We start from the raw sequence: 20,592 nt of genomic DNA on the forward strand, positions 1-20,592 counted from the left end.
TGTATTCAGAATGACATGGGATTCCCCAGTTAAGGTGTTAGCATCTCCCCACAATGAATGGAACTGGAGAAGGGAGTGCATGAGTCCACTGTCTGCTCCTGATCTTAGCTCCTGATCTTAGTCCTGACATCTAAGTAATAGACTGTGGTCTTTCAGAGTACATGGAGTAATAATTGCTTTCTCCAGCCTGGTGTCCTCCAGATGTTTGGGGCTGCAATTCCCATCCACCCCAGCCAGCATGGCCAGTGGTCAGAGATTATGGGGGTTGTATTTCAAAGCATCTGGAGGGCACCAGGGTGGGACATCTGCAGCCCTGCAGCTGTTGCTGGACTACAGTTCCTGTAATCCCTAACCACTGGCTATGTTGACTGGGGCTGATAGGAGCTGGGAGGCCAACGACATCTTGCAGGGGGCACAGGTTCCCCAGTTCTGCTTTTGAATGCAACTGGCTAGTCTTCTGGTGCAGCATTGTTGACAGATAGCTGTCCTGGGGAGATGATAATTGCCTGATTTAGCAATCAGAATGTTTGTAGAGTAATCAGAAACGATAGATTACAGCAGCCACAGCGTGGATCTCATAATTTATTAACCCATGGACAAAGTGATTGTCTCTTCACTTCTGAGCATTCTTCTCATTGAAGGCTGATTTTTTTAAAAAAGAAGTAATGTGACCATCTCACTGCATCATGTGATGAAATGACTAGCTTATCATGTGATAAATTTCAGTTGTCATGAGAATAACATTGCTGGCCGAACCCACCCAAAATGTTCTTAGATTAAGCGAATGGTACTGGAGGAGATAGTTTCACCAGATAATGATACACACTCCCAGATCAAAGAGAGAGAGAGTTTTAAAGCAGAGAGTAACTTTCAAGGTGTAGAAAAAACCTTGTCCGCATTTTTCTTCGGTCCAGGCTTTGGGAAAAAAAATAAAGAGATGTCCATGGAGCGTGACTTCTTCATGAGAATGAAATGTACTGTTACCAACAGAGGCAGAACTGTAAATCTCAAATCTGCTACATGGAAGGTATTTTTTTTTTTACTTACATTGTTAGAAAGATTCAATCTACTTCCTTTTAAAAAAACACCCTGTATTAACACAGTTCACCTCTTCATGTTTCAGGTTTTACACTGCACTGGACAACTTAAGGTCTATAATACGTGCCCTCCTCATGCTCTCTGTGGCTACAAGGAGCCTCTCTTGTCTTGCCTTATATTAATGTGTGAACCTATTCAACACCCTTCCAATACTGACATCCCACTGGACAGTAAGATGTACCTGAGCCGTCATAGCATGGACATGAAATTCACCTATTGTGATGACAGGTAAAAGGATCAGCCATTAGCTCATAATGTAACATAAGCAGCACAGTGCATCTTCAGTGTGATAAATTGGGAGGTACCCTCCTTTAAAAAGATGCTGGAGCAAAGTGCAGTAATTGAGGCAAAGAAAATGTATTGCTCAAAAGGGAAATGGGTTCCACCAGGCCTGAAAAAAAACATAGCAAATGAAACTCTTAAAAATGATGGTGATGATGCAAAAGAATTTAAACGTATCCCCATTTCTGTTCAGAGCTAGCTGCTAAACATTTGAAGCTGACTACTGAAATTCAAAATATTTTTTCTCCAGTCTTGGATGCCACAACATAAGCACTATACTGTTCTTCCCTTTTGGAGAGCCCTACACTGTAGAACATTATCATATTAGCCCCATTTTGGCATTCAAATGACATGGAGAGGTGTAGGGGCATAAGGATGTGTGCCCCACCCCAATATTCCTATCCTGCGTGATCTGCTCTGACCTTCCCGCATTGAGCAGAATAATCTGAAGGGGGCTTCTACGCACGCCAAGATGAAAATACTTAGAAACTTCTGCTTGGTCATGCAGCTGAACCCTAATAACCAGCTGTACATGGTTACAAGCCCCTTTCATACCTTCTCCCTGTGAGGACAAGGACCCCACTACCTTCAAAGAGATCTTGATAGGCTAGAGCATTGGGCTGAAAACAACAGAATGAAATCTAACAGGGATAAGGGCAAAGTTCTACACCTAGGAAAAAGAAACCAAATGCACAGTTATAAGATGGGAGATACTTGGCTCAACAATACTATATATGAGAAGGATCTTGAGATGGTTGCTAAGAGTACGATGTGGCTGCAAAAAAGACAAATGCTATTTTAGGCTGCATTAACAGAAGCATAGTTTCCAAATCATGTGAAGTTCTAGTTCTTCTCTTTCAGCACTTGTTAGGCCTTATCTTGAGTACTGTGCCCAGTTCTGGACACCACATTTTAAGAAGGATGCAGACAAACTGAAATGGATTCAGAGGAGGTCAACAAGGATGATCAGGGGACTGGAAACAAAACCCTATGAGGAGAGACTGAAATAACTGGGCATATTTAGCCTTGAGAAGAGAAGACTGAGGGAAGAGATGATAGCACTCTTCAAGTACTTGAAATATTGTCAAACAGAGGAGGGCCAGGACCTCTTCTCAATCATCCCAGAGTGAAAGACATGGAATAATGGGCTCAAGTTATAGGAAGACAGATTTTGGCTGAACATCAGAAAAAACTTCCTGTTAGAGCGATAAGACAATGGAACCATTACCTAGGGAGGTGGTGGACTCTCCAACACTGGAGGCATTCAAGAGGCAACTGGAGGCAGCCACCTGTCGAGTATGCTTTAATTTGGATTACCGCATTCAGCAGAGAGTTGGCTTCAATGGCCTTATAGGCCCCTTCCAACTCTACTCTTCTATGATTCTGTGATTTTTCATGTGTTCACTTTGAATGCCTGAAGAAGGCTTTTATGGCACTCTATATTGGGTAGGAAGTTACTCTTGCAAGGAACAGGACAATAATTCCTCCACAGACCCAAGCAGGACTTGACAGGAGCCACTTATGCAACCCTTTTCAGGTTATTTCTAATTGAACCCAAATCCCAACAAGCCTACAGGTCTAGAAGCTTGGAGGCAGAGGAATTTCCAGTTCAGCACAAGGCCACATTCATCCTGAAGGAGCAGGCTCACAGCCCTAGAATTGCCCTGGATTTGGTGGTAGCAGGTGTGTGTTTAACCAGTTTGGGTTGATTAGTGAGTTGTGTCTTACCCTTTCTGCCGGGTCCAAAAAGAAACAAGTAAGTTGATAGTACATTAGCTTACTAAGTTTTATATAATACAAGGTCTTTCACATTCAGCCTTGAACTTGAGAAGCAGAGGTATTTTTCCAGAAGTGGTGTAAACGAGACGTTCATGGCAAAATCAGCAGCAGCAGTTATAAGGAAGTAATTCTAAGAGTGTTTGATCGTAGCCTGTGAGGCGTCCTTCCCTGGCTCTCCCTGTCAGGTTCCTACCTGCGCGTGGCTACTGCCTGTCACTAGGCACCACCAGGGACTCCACCAGTCCGGACCGCTCTCTCTTATGGTTTCTCTCCCCGCTCTAGCACAGATCTCAACAGATCCCCCTGCTAGGCAACCACCAGTAACGTCCCAATACTAGTATTCCCAGAGACTCTGAATACTGGTATTGTTATTCTCTTCACCGCTGCCACCATTTGTTACAGTTCCCCTTCAGCCTTGGTCATTACCTTACCCTCCCTTCTGGTCTGTGAAACCCCAGTCAAGGATCAGGCCTTTGGTAAACTAAATTAAGTATTTATTAAAGATAACAAAGCTAACAAGATTAACAAGATTTTTTCTTAAAGCACATAAGCATATGGTTTTACTCAATACTAATCCGAACTCCACCTCCCTCCTTCTCCACTCTCTCCTGTCAAACAACTCTCTAAACCCCACCAAGCAACCCACTCAGTTCTCTTCTCCCCCCCTGATTCCACTCTCACTCTTCCTTTTATACGTTCAGCCATTTTAAACACTCAGCCAATCATCTAGCATTCTACTGCCCATTCACTCCCCCTCCTCTTTCACTACTTACCATATATCTTCTAAACAACCAACACTTACCATATATACATTAATATAGGAACATCACATAGCCCTTCAAAAAATATTTGATGTGTGTGTCTTTTTTGTCTTGTTTTGTTTGTGAAAAAGAGCAAATTCTTGCTATATCATCCCCTTCTCCCTGTGCTAGCAAATACTGCATGTGAATACTATTGTGTTTTGTCTTTGTAGAAGAGGTGGTAAAGTTAATGCAGCTGTACAAACAATAATGTTCCTTAGCAGAGCTTAATTTATAAACAAAAAGAGAAGTTCTGGAGCTCAACTCTCCCTAGATGCTCTGACACTTAAACCCACTCCGGTCCAAAAGACTTGAGAGCAGGGGTAGTGCTGGAGGCATTCTGCACTTGATCAGATGTGCTCTGTTCTACATTGTCGGAAGGCAGAGCTGGGGTCCCAATCCCGGGGAGCTGGATCCCGGAGAGTTGGGAGAAGAGTATTCGGATGGATGGCAGAGGGAAGGGGGAGGAACTTCCCTCCTTTGGAGCGAAGACGAAACAGAGGAACTACCAGTGATAAGGTCGCTTAGCAACGGGGAGCCTGAGCCCTCCCTGGACATTCTCACGCCTCCCCCTCTTTCAGGCTCAGAGCAAGAGGGGAAAGAGGGAGGGCTGCTCACAGCCGAAAAGCGGGGAGGCAGTTTACCATCAGCCCCTCCCCTATCCCCCATCCTGGAATCGGAAACTTCAGAAGAGGAGGGGGTGATGCTTCCCCCCTCACCGCGCACACGCAGACAGCTGAAAAGACAGGAGAGAAGGGGGGGAAGGCGGGCAGTACCTGAGGGGCAGTTAAGGAGGAGCAAAAGATTGCGCGCCCGTTTGGCCCCTTCTTAAAGAACAGGCGGGAAGAAGTCCCTTGCTCTGTCAACTTTCTCCCAATGCCGCAGGACCTGTATCCCTGTATTGCTTCATGAGAAAACGCAGTCTTTGTTTGGACATTACCCTAATAAAACACGAATTAACTACAGCCGTTGGTCTGGTTCCTGAGTCACATCCTGGGCCTGACAGCTTGACAGAGCCACCTAAATCACCCTCAACGCTCTCTTCACTTGACTGGGACAAGATGTCAAAGGGAGCAGCAGGGGGGACGAACCCCACTTCTGAGACGGAAGAAGTGGAACTCTTGAGGACTAAGGTAGCTGATTTGCAGACGGATGTTCAAGCGCTGCTAGCAGCAGTCAAGGCGCTGAAGACGGATAATCAAACCTTGAAGGCCACGATAGACCAGATGCGAACAGCCCCTCCAGCTGCCGTAGTAAAGGTTCCCATTGGATTGCCCCCAAAATACGCGGGACAAAGTGATCAGTTGGCAACCTTCGTGGCTCAATGTGAGTTATATCTGGATGTCAGGCACACGGAATTTCCAGACGATGGGGCTAAAGTAGCTTTCGTGATTAGCCTCCTGGAGGGAGAAGCTGCAAAATGGGTGACTCCATATCTCGTGAGAAAGGATACTGTCTTAGGAAGGTACAGAGGATTTATACAGGAGATGACCGAGATGTTTCAAGACCCGCAAAGGGCTGAAACAGTAGCGCGGCAACTAGGCGCTCTGAAGCAAGCTAAAGGGACTGTTTCCGAGTACACTAACGCTTTTAAAATTCTGTCCCAGGAAACTGGTTACAATGACGCCACCCTGATGTTTATGTACCGGAGTGGATTAAATGCTGAAATCCTGGATGAGTTGGCCAGGACCTCCCCCCCCCCGCTGACCTACCAGGGCTCATCCGGCTATGCCTACAGATAGATCACCGGATGGAAGGAAGGCGCCTGGAAAGGAAGCAGGAGGTCCCGAGATACTCAGCCTCGGCATCCCGCAACAAGACCCTTCCCACTGCAGGGATGGCAGGTAATGCAACTGAGGGACAGGGAGGGGCTAGGCCAAGACTGTCAGAAGAAGAAAAGGAAAGACGACGCCGGGAACGTTTATGCTTTTATTGTTCAAAGCCGGGCCATGTGGCCAGAGACTGTGGACTGAAAGGGGGGAAAGCCGAGCCGTCGGGAAACTAGAACACCCAGTCCACGTGCAGGCCGGTGGACTGGGGGCAGCGTTGTAGAAAGGCCCCCCAACGATCCAACCTCCCTCAAAGGGGGTGTTGGTCTTGCCTATTCGGATTACAACTTCCAGAGGAGTGGTGTTTAATTCCACTGCCTTAATTGACAGTGGAGCCTCCACAAATTTTATTGATGCAAAGTTAGTCAAGCGTCATGGAATTTCCCGGTGGAAACTGGACGCTCCCCTAGCTGTGGAGACTATCGATGGGAGACCCCTGAAGTCAGGAGGGGTGACACAAGCCACGGAGGAAGTGAAACTTCAAATCCCTGGACACGAAGAGTTCATTTCGCTATACGTGTCAGATCTCTCAAACTTTGAGGTGATTCTGGGAATGCCCTGGCTAGCAAAGTATGAACCCAAAATAAGTTGGAAGGAGGCGGTGGTGTGGTTCACCTCACAGTATTGCCAGGAGAACTGTCAACCTGAAGGAATCAAGAACACCTTAGCGGGGGCAGTGCAAGAGATCGAGCAAGTGACCCTGCCGCCAAAGTATGAAGAATTCAAAGATGTGTTTGATGAAAAAGAGGCAGAGACTTTACCCCCCCACCGCCCTTACGACTGTGCAATTGACCTAGTGCCAGGAGCCAGCATCCCATCGGGGAGAATCTACTCTCTCACAGAGAATGAGAGGGAGGCCCTGAAGGAATTCCTGGATAAAAACCTGAGGCGAGGATTCATACGCCCCTCACAATCCCCTGCTGGAGCGCCACTATTGTCTGTGAAAAAGAAGGGGGGGGAACTCAGACCCTGTAACGACTATCGCGCATTGAACCAGATCACCATCCCCAACAGCTACCCGCTGCCCCTGATCTCAGAGTTGCTGTACCGACTGCGCTCTGCAAAAATCTTCACGAAGTTGGATTTGAGAGGAGCGTACAATCTGATCAGAATGAAGGAGGGAGATGAATGGAAAACAGGATTCTTGACCGCTTACGGACAGTATGAATACCTGGTCATGCTGTTCGGGCTTTGTGGAAGTGCAGGAATTTTTCAAAAATTCATGAACGACGTGTTTAGAGACTTGTTGGACACGTATGTAATCTGTTACTTAGATGATATCCTGGTGTTCTCAAAGAACCAGGAAGACCACGACCAGCATGTGAAGACGGTGTTGAAGAGACTGAGAGAAAATCACCTGTATGCTAAATTAGAGAAATGTGGATTTGACCTCAAGTCTCTAGACTTCCTTGGATATCGAATCTCAGCGGAAGGCGTGGAGATGGACCCAGGGAAAGTAAGCTGCATATTGGACTGGGGCCAACCTGTCACCAAAAAGGATGTACAACGGTTTTTGGGGTTTGCCAATTATTAGAGAAAGTTCATTCCAGGGTTTTCCAAATTAACAGCTCCTCTGACTGACTGTTTAAGGGGGAAGAAGAAGTTTCAATGGACAGAGAACGCCACCGAGGCCTTTGAGGAGCTGAAGAGAAGGTTTGCTACTGAGCCCATTCTGCGCTTTGCTGATCCGAACCGCCCTTTCGTAGTGGAAGCAGATGCTTCAGATTTTGCCATCGGGGGGGTCCTGCTACAATTAGACCAAGAAGGGAAGGAGCTGCACCCCTGTGCGTACTTCTCTCGGAAGTTAAAGCCTGCAGAGAAGAACTACACAGTTTGGGAGAAGGAGCTGCTGGCCATCAAGGACTCTTTTGAAAACTGGAGACAATACCTAGAGGGGACCTCTCATCGAATTGAAGTGCGCTCCGACCACAAGAATCTTGAAAGCCTCCAAACAGCCAGAAAGCTGAACCAGAGACAGATAAGATGGTCCCAGTTCTTCACTAGGTTTAACTTCCAGATTACTTACCATGCCCAAGCCAAAAACCAGAGAGCGGATGCCTTATCCAGACAGCCACAATGCAAAGAAAGTGAATCCGAGGACCAGCCTCAGTACGTAATCCCGCCAGAGAAATTAACGTTGGGAGTATGCCAGCCTTCATGGGAAGAGGAACTCAAAAAGGCACAACAAGAAGATGCAGACATGCTAAAATATCAGCAGGAGACGGGACAAGGTCAAGACTCAGAAGTAACCTTTCACTGGAGAAATGGACTGTTATGGTTCAAAACCGCCAGATATGTGCCAGAAGGGGAATTAAGGCTCAGAATCCTACGCCAGTGTCATGATTCCATCACAGTGGGACACTTTGGGATTTACAAGACCATTCAGAACGTGGCCAAGGACTTCTGGTGGCCTAAAATGCGTCGGGATATTGAGAGTTATGTAAAGTCCTGCTCTGTCTGTCTGCGGCCAAAAACACAAACAGGGACACCAGCAGGACTGTTACAACCGTTGCCTGTCCCACACGAACCCTGGAAGAACCTCTCCATGGATTTTATAACTGATCTACCCAAGTCCCAAGGAATGACAGCCATCTTAGTAGTGGTGGATCTACTTACCAAAATGGCACACTTTCTTCCTTGTGCAGGGGCCTTAGAGGCTAAAGAAACGGCCAAGTTATTCATAAAAGAAGTCTACCGGCTGCATGGATTGCCAAACAGCATAGTCTCAGACCGAGGAACTCAGTTCACAGCCAAATTTTGGAGAGCAATGTGGAAACAGTTGCAGACGGAATTAAAACTCTCCTCCGCCCATCACCCCCAGACAGATGGGCAGACGGAACGCTTGAACGCCGTTTTGGAAAGATATTTACGAAGTTATGTATCCTATCAACAGACTGACTGGGTATCATATTTGCATTTTGCAGAGTTCGCCTACAACAATTCTCTGCACTCCAGCACTCAACAAACCCCGTTCTTCGCTAATTATGGATTCCATCCTAAAGTCTTTCCAAGCAGCTCAGAAGGAATGCTGGTACCGGCAGCTGAGAACTTCCTTAAGGAATTGCAAGCGGCGCAACAGACACTGAAACAGCAGTTAAACGAAGCCAAAACGGAGTACAAGCGAGTTGCTGACCTGCACAGGAAGGAGGGCCCCCCCCTTCAACCGGGAGACCAGGTATGGCTGTCCACCCGCTTCCTCCAGATGCCGGGCAAATGTAGAAAATTACAAGACAAGAGGGTGGGTCCTTTCGAAATAGAAACTCAAATCAATCCCGTGGCGTACCGACAGAAGCTGCCTGACACGTTTAAAATACATCCTGTGTTCCATCGATCCCTCTTAACGAAAGCCGCCCCTCCCAGTGAGTTACGGCCGGAGGAACCTCCCGGAGCTCCACTCCTGGTAAATGAGCAGCTTGAGTTTGAAGTTGAGGAGATCTTAGATTCCAGGATCAGACGCCACAAGCTGCAGTACTTGATTCACTGGAAAGGCTATGGGGTGGCTGACAGATCATGGGAAGATGCAGCTGATGTGCATGCTCCAGAATTGGTAAAACTTTTCCATCAACGTTTTCCCCACCGTCCCAGGCCAGACAAGGGGAGGGGGGCACAGCCTGGGAGGGGGGATGGTGTCGGAAGGCAGAGCTGGGGTCCCAATCCCGGGGAGCTGGATCCCGGAGAGTTGGGAGAAGAGTATTCGGATGGATGGCAGAGGGAAGGGGGAGGAACTTCCCCCCTTTGGAGCGAAGACAAAACAGAGGAACTGCCAGTGATAAGGTCGCTTAGCAACGGGGAGCCTGAGCCCTCCCTGGACATTCTCACGCCTCCCCCTCTTTCAGGCTCAGAGCAAGAGGGGAAAGAGGGAGGGCTGCTCACAGCCGAAAAGCGGGGAGGCAGTTTACCATCAGCCCCTCCCCTATCCCCCATCCTGGAATCGGAAACTTCAGAAGAGGAGGGGGTGATGCTTCCCCCCTCACCGCGCACACGCAGACAGCTGAAAAGACAGGAGAGAAGGGGGGGAAGGCGGGCAGTACCTGAGGGGCAGTTAAGGAGGAGCAAAAGATTGCGCGCCCGTTTGGCCCCTTCTTAAAGAACAGGCGGGAAGAAGTCCCTTCCTCTGTCAACTTTCTCCCAATGCCGCAGGACCTGTATCCCTGTATTGCTTCATGAGAAAACGCAGTCTATTATTACCCTAATAAAACACGAATTAACTACAGCCGTTGGTCTGGTTCCTGAGTCACATCCTGGGCCTGACATACATCCACCATACCTGCACAGAGAAAAGATGGTCCCAGATAATGCCTGATTTGGGAGTCAAAGAATCCTGGTTAGCTTTGCAGGAGCCACTAGCCCGGAGCATGTACATTTTTTTCTGGGTAAGTGGTGCCATCAGGGCAGAACTTAGGGGCAGAGGTCCAGGGCCCCACCCAATAATGAGCAGAAGGTGTCCCCAAATGCATAAAAACATATGGTATAACATTTTGAAGTTATTGCACAAATATATACAGTGGCAGCTGGTGACTCCATAGCAGTGGGTCAATGAAATCTGCTCCAGTTTTAGTCTGAACTTTCAAGGAGCTGTCCAAGGTACTGAAGCTGGAGCTATTCCACTGCCCCACTGACATGGAGCCACCAGCCACCACTTAATATACATACAGCTATCCAAAGAGCACTCCTCTGTAAAGCCATTGAGGGTAGACTTAGAGTCTAAAATTACCTAATTGCATTGGATCTAGCTCACCAAGCCTATTTCTCAAGATACCCTGTGAATCATAGAATCGTAGAGTTGGAAGGGGCCTTGTAGGCCATCGAGTCCAACCCTCTGCTCACAGCAGGAAATCCACAGCTAGACCATCTCCCGCAGATAGCTGTCCAGCCTCTGCTTGAAGACATCCAGCGAAGGGGATCCCACCACCTCCCTAGGCAGTTGGTTCCATTGCCGAACTGCCCTTACTGTCAAGAAGTTCCTTCTAATGTCCAATCTGAATCTACGCTCCTGCAACTTAAAACCATTAGACCTAGTCCTACCCTCTGGGGCAGCAGAGAACAAATCTGAACCCTCCTCTATGTGACAGCCCTTCAGGTACTTAAAGAATGCAATCATGTCACCCCTCAGCCTTCTCTTCACCAGACTGAACATGCCAAGTTCCTTCAACCTTTCCTCATAAGACTTGTTCTCCATACCGGCTGTCATCCTCGTCGCCCTCCTCTGAACCCGCTCCAACTTGTCTATATCCTTCTTAAAATGAGGCGCCCAGAACTGAACGCAGTATTCCAGATGAGGCCTGACTAATGCAGAATATAGTGGGACTATTACTTCCCTCGACCTGGAAACTATAGCTCTGTTTATGCAGCCCAAAACCGCGTTTGCCTTTTTTGCCGCAGCATCACACTGCTGGGTCATGTTCAACTTGCGAGCCACTACAATTCCAAGGTCCTTCTCACACGTACTACTGCTAAGCCAGGTATTTCCCATTCTGTACCCATGCATTTTGTTTTTGTGGCCTAAATGCAGAATCTTGCATTTGTCTTTATTGAATTTCATTTTATTAATTTCAGCCCAATCTCCTAGTCTATCCAGGTCCCTTTGGATTTTATTCCTGTCTTCCATTGTGTTAGCTATCCCTCCCAGTTTCGTATCATCCGCTAACTTCATAAGACTTCCTTCCACCCCATCATCTAAGTCATTGATAAAAATGTTGAAGAGTATCGGCCCCAGGACAGAGCCCTGTGGCACTCCACTGGAAACCTCCTTCCAGTCCGAAGCAGAGCCACCGACGACAACTCTTTGAGTACGGTTTTCCAACCAGTTGTGAATCCACCTGACAGTATTTCCATCTAGTCCGCATTTGACCAGTTTGCTAATCAAAAGGTCGTGGGGGACTTTGTCAAACACTTTGCTGAAATCTAGATAGATGACATCTACAGCATTTCCACCATCTACTAAGCTAGTGACCCGATAAAAAAAAGAGATGAGATTAGTTTGACAGGATTTTTTCTTGACAAACCCATGCTGGCTCCTACTAATCACAGCATTGTCATCTAGATAGTTGCCAATGGACTCTTTTATTATCTGTTCTAATATCTTTCCCGGTATTGAAGTCAGACTGACCGGCCTGTAATTCCCTGGATCTTCTTTTTTACCCTTTTTAAAGAGCGGGATGACGTTTGCCCGTCTCCAATCCTCTGGCACCTCTCCCGTTCTCCAGGATTTCTCAAAGATGATGGCAAGAGGTTCCGAGAGTACATCAGCAAGTTCCTTCAATACTCTGGGATGCAGTTCATCAGGCCCTGGAGATTTGAACTCATTTAGGTTAACTAGGTATTTCCTGACTATCTCCTTATCAATCTTGAACTGCAATCCCGACCCCTTACTGAGATTGCTACCGATGCAAGGTTGCACACTGTTCCCTTTTTGGGAGAAAACAGAGGCAAAATAGGCATTGAGCAGTTCTGCCTTTTCCTTGTTATCTGTCAACATTTTGCCATCCTTGAGCAGCAGTCCCACCATTTCCTTGGTCTTTCTCTTGCTTCTAACATATCTGAAAAACCCCTTTTTGTTGTTCCTCGCTTCTCTCGCCAGGCTCAGCTCATTCTGGGTTTTAGCTTTCCTTACGCTATTCCTGCAAGCGCGAGCCGCTCGTCGGTACTCTTCCTTGGTGATGCGTCCTTCCTTCCATTCTTTATACATGCTCTTTTTTATTTTTACCTCCTCCACCAGTCTTCCGTGTAGCCACATTGGGATTTTCCGATGTCTTCCGTTTTTCTTCCTCTTTGGAATTGTTTGTGATTGCGCTTTTTGTAATACCTTCTTCATGAACTCCCACGCTTCTTGGGCTCCTTTTTTCTTTAGTCTATCTAGCCACGGGATCCTACCCATCATTTCCCTGAGCTTGCTAAAATCGGCTTTCCTGAAATCCAAGGTCCATATTTGACTAAATTCTTCTTTGTCTTTCCCCAGAATCACGAATTCCAGCATTACGTGGTCACTTTCCCCCAAGGTACCAACCGCTTTAATTCCCGTGACCAATTCGTCCGTGTTAGTTAAGATCAGGTCCAGGATTGATGATCCCCTTGTTCCTTCTTCTACTTTTTGAAAGAGGAAATTATCAGCAAGGCCCATCAGGAATTTGTTGGAGGCTTTGTGCTTCGCAGAGTTTGTCTCCCAGCAGATATCTGGGTAGTTGAAGTCCCCCATCACTACTACTTCTTGCCTCCTTGAGATTTCAGAGATTTGTTTGAGAAAGGCCTCATCTACCACCTCTTCTTGGCCAGGGGGTCTGTAGTAGACACCTACTACCATGTCGGTTTTATTTGTTTCTCCATTTATTTTTACCCAGATGGTCTCTACCGGACCACTTTGTTCGCTCTCTTGGATTTCCATAGAGGTGTATTTGTCTTTGACGTATAACGCTACTCCCCCTCCTTTTCTGTTGCTTCTATTCTTTCTGTAGAGTTTATATCCTCGAATGGCTATATTCCAATCATGGGTGGGAGTCATCCCATCAAGTCTCTGTTATCCCTATGAAGTCATATACATAGCTGTGATACATAGCTAGCTGTTAGACTTCCCACCCCTGATCATTTTATCACAAAACCTGGTTCCAACGTCTTTCACAGGCTAATTCCAGTGAGTTCTGGTCCAGTGTAAGCAATTAATCAAGTTCTTCTCTTTTTTGCCCCATTTGTGAATATGACTTGACTGCATAACTTAATCAAAGTATATTTTATAGTCAGCTTCCTGAGATAGGGCGGCCATGCCTCCTGCGTGACAGAGGACAGTGTTCTATTGGAAGGTGTCCTCTGTTTGAAGGTGTCCAAGTCCAGTTTAAAGATAAAGAATCCATAAAAAGAAAGAGCAAGGGGGCATTGAAGTTGGTCATCAATAGTTAGCACCTGGACAATAGTCTGAATAGGTACATGGCTCACCTGGCTACAGTCCTCTCCACTATGCTGTATATTTCTATTTAAATTATAGTAATTCTTTCTAAATCTGCATAAATACATACAATTTAGCATGTGCAAATATTACCCAAATCTATGTCATCTTATGTCCTTTTTTAAATGGTGATGTGTTTCCTCTTTTTTGGCGTGATGCTTAAATGGTCACCCTAAGGCTGTAATCCAGCTACATTATCTTCAATTAACTGATATATCTCTGCAGAAAAGGATTTTCCTCCTTTGGAAAGGCAAGAGTAGGGAAGAAACTGGGCAAATGTATTCATAATCCTCTTTGGCTGCAATCCTAAACACACAGTAGACAGTAATCAACACTGAGCATAGTGTGACTTACTTCTGGGTAGATGTTATTGGGATTGTGCCATCCGGTAGATGAGCCTTAGTATTAGAATCAATAGGTTCTGGTCTGCCAGCTGGAAAATATATAGGAAGCTCCAGCAACTTAAAATGTAGGTGAAATTCCTCTCTCCCTCCTCCATTTTATGCAACACTTTCTTGAGAATAAAGCAGCCTTCACCAACCAGGTACTCTCCAGATATTTTGGACTACAACTCCCATCAGCCACAGCCAGCAGCACAAATATATTATCTAGTCCAGCATGGCTATGCTGGCTGGGCTGATGGGAGTTGTAATCCAATCTGGACAGCACCAGGTTGGTGAAGGCTGGACTAAAGCAAGGCTGGGCAAGTTGTGAGCTGCCAAGTCAAATGCAGCTGTCCAGTTGTGTACTGTAGTTTGCCACTGTAATGACTTCCAGAGCATAGCTGTTGTAGTCTGTTGCAGCAAAACCAACAAGTCTTTTGTAGCATCTTAAAGACTAACATATTCATTACGGCATAAGCATCAATACACTAGTCTATGCAACTCAGTTTTCTGCCTGCCCAGGACGACAAAGTCTGGTCTAAAGCATTCATTCTGGGCCTAATCCTTCCCTTGAAATAATTTTATTTCTCTTGCCATTCTAGTATTCTAATCAAAACAAGGCCAGATTTTCTTGTTGCATCCTGGGATTTATTATTTTATTTTCTTTTAACTCAAGGCCTAAAAAATAAACACTGGTGCTTGAGCATTCTTTTTGTAAAAGGTAAAGGTGTCCCCGCACTTGTAGTGCGAGTCGTTTCCGACTCTTAGGGTGATGTCTTGCGATGTTTACTAGGCAGACCGTATGAGTTCAGATTCTATTAGTTACTTTGTAAGGGCTGAAAATAAGATGGCAACATTCAGCACTGTCCTGATCCCGCCACGGAAAAAGAAAGAAAAAGTTGAGCTGTGGTGAGAAGGATTTGAACTAATGCTCTTACGATGGAACAAAGGCTACTTGTGACAGAGATCAGAATGCTTCAGCACTTAATATAGTAAATACCTTGTTGCTAAAAATATGCTCTGAAACACGGCTGGTTCAAGCCCCCCCCACACACACACATGGCTCTTGCAGTCATAGACATGCACCAAAAATAGGAGGCTTATTTAGCATCCTGGTGGGTCACATTACCTGTCTGTTCAGCTGGATGCAGCTTGATGAATCTGAGGGGCAGGGGACAGAGGCAGCCCCATTCTTCCTGCAGTGGTGGCACTGCACTCATCAGGATGGGGATTGTGTGAGGGAGCAGGAGAAAGGTAATGGGAACTCCAGGATGGGGGCTTGTGTAGTCTGCCAGGTACTCCTCAATCCCTGTGGTTTTGGTTTTGCAGTTCCTAAAACAAGAGGAAAAGGGGTCTTGGTGTCAAATGGGGCAGGGATTGGAACCAAAGCAACTGAAGAAGAGCACAAGAGAACTCCCTATAGGGGAACTATATGATGCAGCTTTATGGCACCCACCAGAGTGGTAACATCGGGCAGCCAAGGTGATGGATGTGATGCTGCCTCTGTGGTTGGTAAATTACACCATCTTTTTCTACTCAGATATAGGGTGGTCAGAGCCAGCCCTGTTATTAGGCAGAGTGAGGTGACCACTTCAGATGGCAAATCTGGGGTGTCATGCAAGGGCAGCAAATTGTTAGTTATTTAATTTAGTATTGTTCTCTTTTTACAGCCTCAGAGGGGGAGAGGCTGTTATGAGATTTTCTGCCTCAGGTGCCAAAATAAATTGACTAGCGTTGGGTACTATGCACTTTGAGTGAAGGGCCTGTGCGCTATGCTCTTTACTGCTTTGCCTTAGAGGGGAAACAGAATGCCTTGGGCAGGCCCTGAGCACAGTTGTAAAAGGGTAAAGGGGTCTGCAGTTTAATCTTGCAAGCATGTAACTCAAGCATGGAATGCCACTAATTCTAATTTAATCTGGAATAGGATGCAATCTCTTTGTGTGTGCACAATGGAAACTTTGGGTTCACTGTTCTAAATCCCTCGAAAAGCAAGATGGGCCTTTTATGTATTTCATTTTATTTCAAAAGCTTCTATTCCTGTTTTTTTCTCTCACAAAAAGAAAGTCAAGGCAGCTCACAACAATAAAGTACACATAAAAAAATACCAGCTCGACAAAATGCATTAAACAGCCACCAGAAAATACCAACATAATTTTTAAAAATTCAAAATTAACAACAGCAACAACTCATAAAACCCCCGACACCAAATCAAAATCACAGAGAAAGGAAAATAGCCTAAACATATTTCTAACAAGAAAATAAAAGTTTTTTCAGCTGAAGGACTTCCTAGACAAACAGGTTTTGGCCAAGCATCAAAAAGTGTGTGGGGGGGGAGAGATGGTGACAGTCAGTAGTAGATAAAGAGCATTAGGCCTGGGCCAGGAAGAGTTGGGTTCGAACTCTGCTCAGCCATGGGGCTCGCTGGATAACTTTGGATGTCGTCATCTCTCAACCTTACCTACCTCACAGGGGTGTGATAAGGATAAAATGTGATAGCCCTGTTTGCACTTCCACGAGCTCTTTGGCAGAAAAGTAAAGGACAAATAGGCCTTCATCCTAAATTGAAATAACTCTCCCTAAATTCAGTGAAGTAATTCTGGTAAGCCTGCTTAGGGTTGCAACCTGGCAACAGGAGGTGAAAAGAACAGTACACCCTCTCTGACTGGGTGCTGAGAGGGAGAGGATATGGGCTAGCTAGATAACAGTTTTCCTGCTTTGGAAATGCCCTGGCAGGCACTCCCAGATCAGGAAGTGGTGATAAAGAACAGGCAGTGATGCAAAATACTCAAAATGAGTAAATTTATTCCTTTTATCAGAGAGCGTCAGCAATAGATGTTTACCCAAAAAATGTATCTGTCTTGTATCTTGCTTTGCTGAGACCCCTCTACAGCTCTGGCCAAGGCTGCTGCAACAAAATGTTCCATTACTTACAATGAAATACGACTGCCTTGTGTGTGTGGGGCTATAACATTATATATGTATATGTAATGCCCATTTTGGCATTGTTCCAGCTGGTCACGGAGGGGCAAAGCACTAACTCCCCATTAATGTTCCTTTGGATTGTGAAGATTGCTCTTGTACATTCAAACGTATCTTCTCAGCCTTAAGGGCTAGAACCAGAAGGAAGGAAGGACAGATGGATGAGCTGAAGCATGAAAACATAGAGGTGCAGGTAGTAGAATGGTCTTTGTTGATTATGGTTATGAGTGATCAGAGGACAATGAATGTAGGGTAGAGGATTTTCTCACAGTCCTCTGTGGTATGTATACAATTCTCAGAAGGATGGAGGACCAGGAAGACCTCGGTCAACTTGCCCAGGAGACCCTCAAAAGCCCAATGTTCAAAATCACAGAAAATACACAAGGAGCAGTGGCAGCTGGTGTCTCCATGTCAAGCTGGTGGCTTCAAGTTGCTGAAGCGTCTTGGACAGCTCTTTAAATTATAGACTGAGAGCAGATTCCACTGCTCCACTGACATGGAGACAGCAGCTGTCACTGACAAGGAGGTAACTAGTTTATGTAATTTTACCACGTTCCTTTGTGATCTTCATCACTCATGTTTTGTGCATGGTGAGCTTGTAGAAGTCACCTTTCTGAGTTGCTGCTAGGGATGATGAAGACATTTGATTCAGTTCACGTCTAATAGTGAACTTGCCTAATTTGCACTTTCTGAATTACATGAACTGAAACACAGCCATACGTCAAAATCCACCCTTCTCTGAATTTTGCAGTGCAGTTCTCCAACTAAGTAATGAGTACAAAAAGGCATACACTAAGGTAAAGTGTACATATAAATGCATATTTAACTTAAATATGCATTACACTAGGGCAGTGGTTCCCAACCCGGGGGTCGGGACCCCCAGGGGGGCCGCAAAGTAATCCAGAGGGGGCCGTGAACAGTAAAGAAATGAATTATTTATTAATTTTTTGAAAAAAGTCTTCACTCCTCCTACACTGTCTGCTTTCCACTGCCGCTGCAGATGACACCTCCCCCTTGCTCCAAACGAGAGGGGAGGCCTTTTGCTGAAGCGCCAGAGCATCTTTCAGGCGCACTAAGGGCAGGCATCTGCCTATAAAATACATGGCAGATGCCAAAGGAGGCTGAGGGTGGAGCTACCAGGAAGAAGAGGGGATTACTATCACTGATTCCCATCTCCTTGCACTGCCGCTACTGGCAACACCCTTACTTAGAATGAGAGGAGAGGGCTTCTTGTGAAGCAAAAAGAAGCAAGCCTGCAAAGAAAGGCTGCTTTCCCCCTTCCTTCCTGGCAGCCAGCCTGCCTCCCTGGGGAGAGGGGTCACAATTTTTTATCAGCTTATAAAGGGGGTCCCGTGCTCATAAAGGTTGGGAACCACTGCACTAGGGAAAGGTTGCTTTGCAAAAATGTGTGTATTAGGAGAAATCCACACTAAAATTCTGATGAATTTTTATGAGGATTTCAAAAAAATATCACAAACCAATGTGGATATGTGGAGAGCTGACCTTAAGATTGAACTAATGAGAAACAGAGAAACTGGCATATTCACCCATCCCTCGTTGCTGTAGAATTTAGTTTCTTGACTGACAGTTTGGTACAAATCCTGAGAATAAAAAAGCCTTGTGATTCACCAGTATTTGTAAGGGACTATCTGCGGATACTTTTTTGTTGTTCAGCCAGTTAAGAGGTTCCCCAACACTGGTGTACAGAATAGGCAGGATTTGACTTATTAGCTACAATGACGCATCCCTAACCATGTGGCAATTCATCCATGAGTTAGAATCATTCTAAGGCTGTGGTTCCCAACCTGGAGGCTATGACCCCCAAGGGGGCCATAAAGTAATCTAGGGGGGCCATGAACAGTAAAGAAATGAATTATTTATTAATTAAAAAAAAACTTCACTCACTGAATGCTGTCTGCTCCCCACTGCCCCTGCAGATGACACTTCCCCCTTGCTCCAAACAAGAGGGAAGAGTTTTGCTGAAGTGGCAGAGCATCTTTCAGGCACGCCGAGGGCAGACATCTGCCTATAAAACACATGGCAGACCCCAAAGGAGGCTGAGGGTGGAGCTACCAGGAAGAAGAGGAGGTTACTATTGCTGACTCGGACTCCCATCTCTTTGTATTGCCGCTGCTGATGACGCCCTTGCTCAGAACAAGAGGAGAGGGCTTTTCGTGAAGCAAAAAAGAAGCAAGGCTGCTTTTGTCCTTCCTTCCTGGCAGCCGGCCTACACACCTTCCTTGGCTCCTGCTTCACTGCCACCTCCTTTTAAAAATTATTCTTATTTGTGAGGTCGCCCAGGTCTTGCCTTCGGCCCAGATGGAGCCAAGGGGCAGTAAGAAAGCCCAGGATTTGCTCGCCCCCCATCTCTGAAGCTAAGTGTGTGTGCCAGCGTCCCCCCTTTCTCCACCTACACTCTCCCCCCATCTCTCTCTCCTGCTGTGGCAGTTGAGGGCTTCCCCCCTCCCATGTGCCTGAATGCATGCACGCCTGCAGATGCTTGCAGGAGGGGGAGGTGTGTTTGTGTGTGTGCATACACTGATCTATCTTCTGCTCCGCTGTCATTCCCCACATGCACGCTAACCAAGTATCAGTTCTGATGATCATCCCAAGGCTTAAAAGCACTAACCTCCCAACTTAATCCATATACCCTTTTGTCCGCAGTTCACATTCTAGCATCCCCATCACCACCACATTGCTGCTTATCGATTTTTAAAATAAATAAAAAAAGCTCAGCAGCTCAACACTGTCACCCACTGGTGTTGGGAGACAGGACTGTACATCTTCAAACTATGTGTGTGGGTGTGAAGGGGGATGCCAATTTGATTGGACCTTTGCGTTAAGGAAAGAAAGCAACACCTCCCTGTCTGCAAGGGAGCTTTTTCTGGAAAGGGATATTTGGAGATGTGATTTTGCCACGCACCATTTCTTCAATTAAGAAAGACTAAAATTACAATTAGTGGCGGGGGGGGGGGAATCATGATTTTTTTTGAGCTTACAAAGGGGGTCCCATACTCATAAAGGTTGGGAACCACTATATTAGTCCATTGCTGGAAGGATTGTAGGTTGCCATCCACATCTAACATGACTTTCTCTCTAACTAGCAATTACATACCTTTTTGAAATATAAATGTTGTTAGAAAATGCAATACGTTCCTGCAAGAATGATGGCCAAAACCACGTTTTTTAAAACTGGTTATTTCATTCCACTCTTTGTAAAAGAGTGAATTTATTGCTTTATTATGTTTGAAGTGAGACCCAACTTTAAAAGTATGTTCATTTGTACAAACGTAAAAAAAATAAGCTTAAGTGTAGGTTCATTTCTGTTACTTTTAAAAATGAACAGGACAGGACTGGCAAAGGCAGTTTGAAGCAACCATTTCAGGCAACAGCTCCTAGGGAGCAGGAAGTGGCAGGAAGATGTTGGAGGATAGAGCTGTGTGTGCCTCGGGGAGCTGACCTGTACCCCATAAACTAGCCTGCTGTCCTCAGATTAGGGATGTAAG

The 20,592-nt window shown here is 45.9% G+C and overlaps 1 protein-coding gene across 2 annotated transcripts in view; it reads left to right on the forward strand.

Moving 5' to 3' along the window:
• Positions 1–20,592, forward strand: part of EPAS1 (endothelial PAS domain protein 1) — a 191,575-nt gene that overhangs the window by 123,077 nt on the left and 47,906 nt on the right. For both annotated transcript variants that reach the window (XM_061625432.1, XM_061625431.1), the window contains exons 5-6: positions 915–1,027; positions 1,124–1,326. In XM_061625432.1, coding sequence (XP_061481416.1) covers positions 915–1,027; positions 1,124–1,326 — 316 coding nt within the window. The remainder of the gene's footprint in view (positions 1–914; positions 1,028–1,123; positions 1,327–20,592) is intronic.

This window comes from Rhineura floridana, chromosome 4, assembly GCF_030035675.1.
Source record: "Rhineura floridana isolate rRhiFlo1 chromosome 4, rRhiFlo1.hap2, whole genome shotgun sequence".
Lineage (NCBI taxonomy): Eukaryota > Metazoa > Chordata > Lepidosauria > Squamata > Rhineuridae > Rhineura > Rhineura floridana.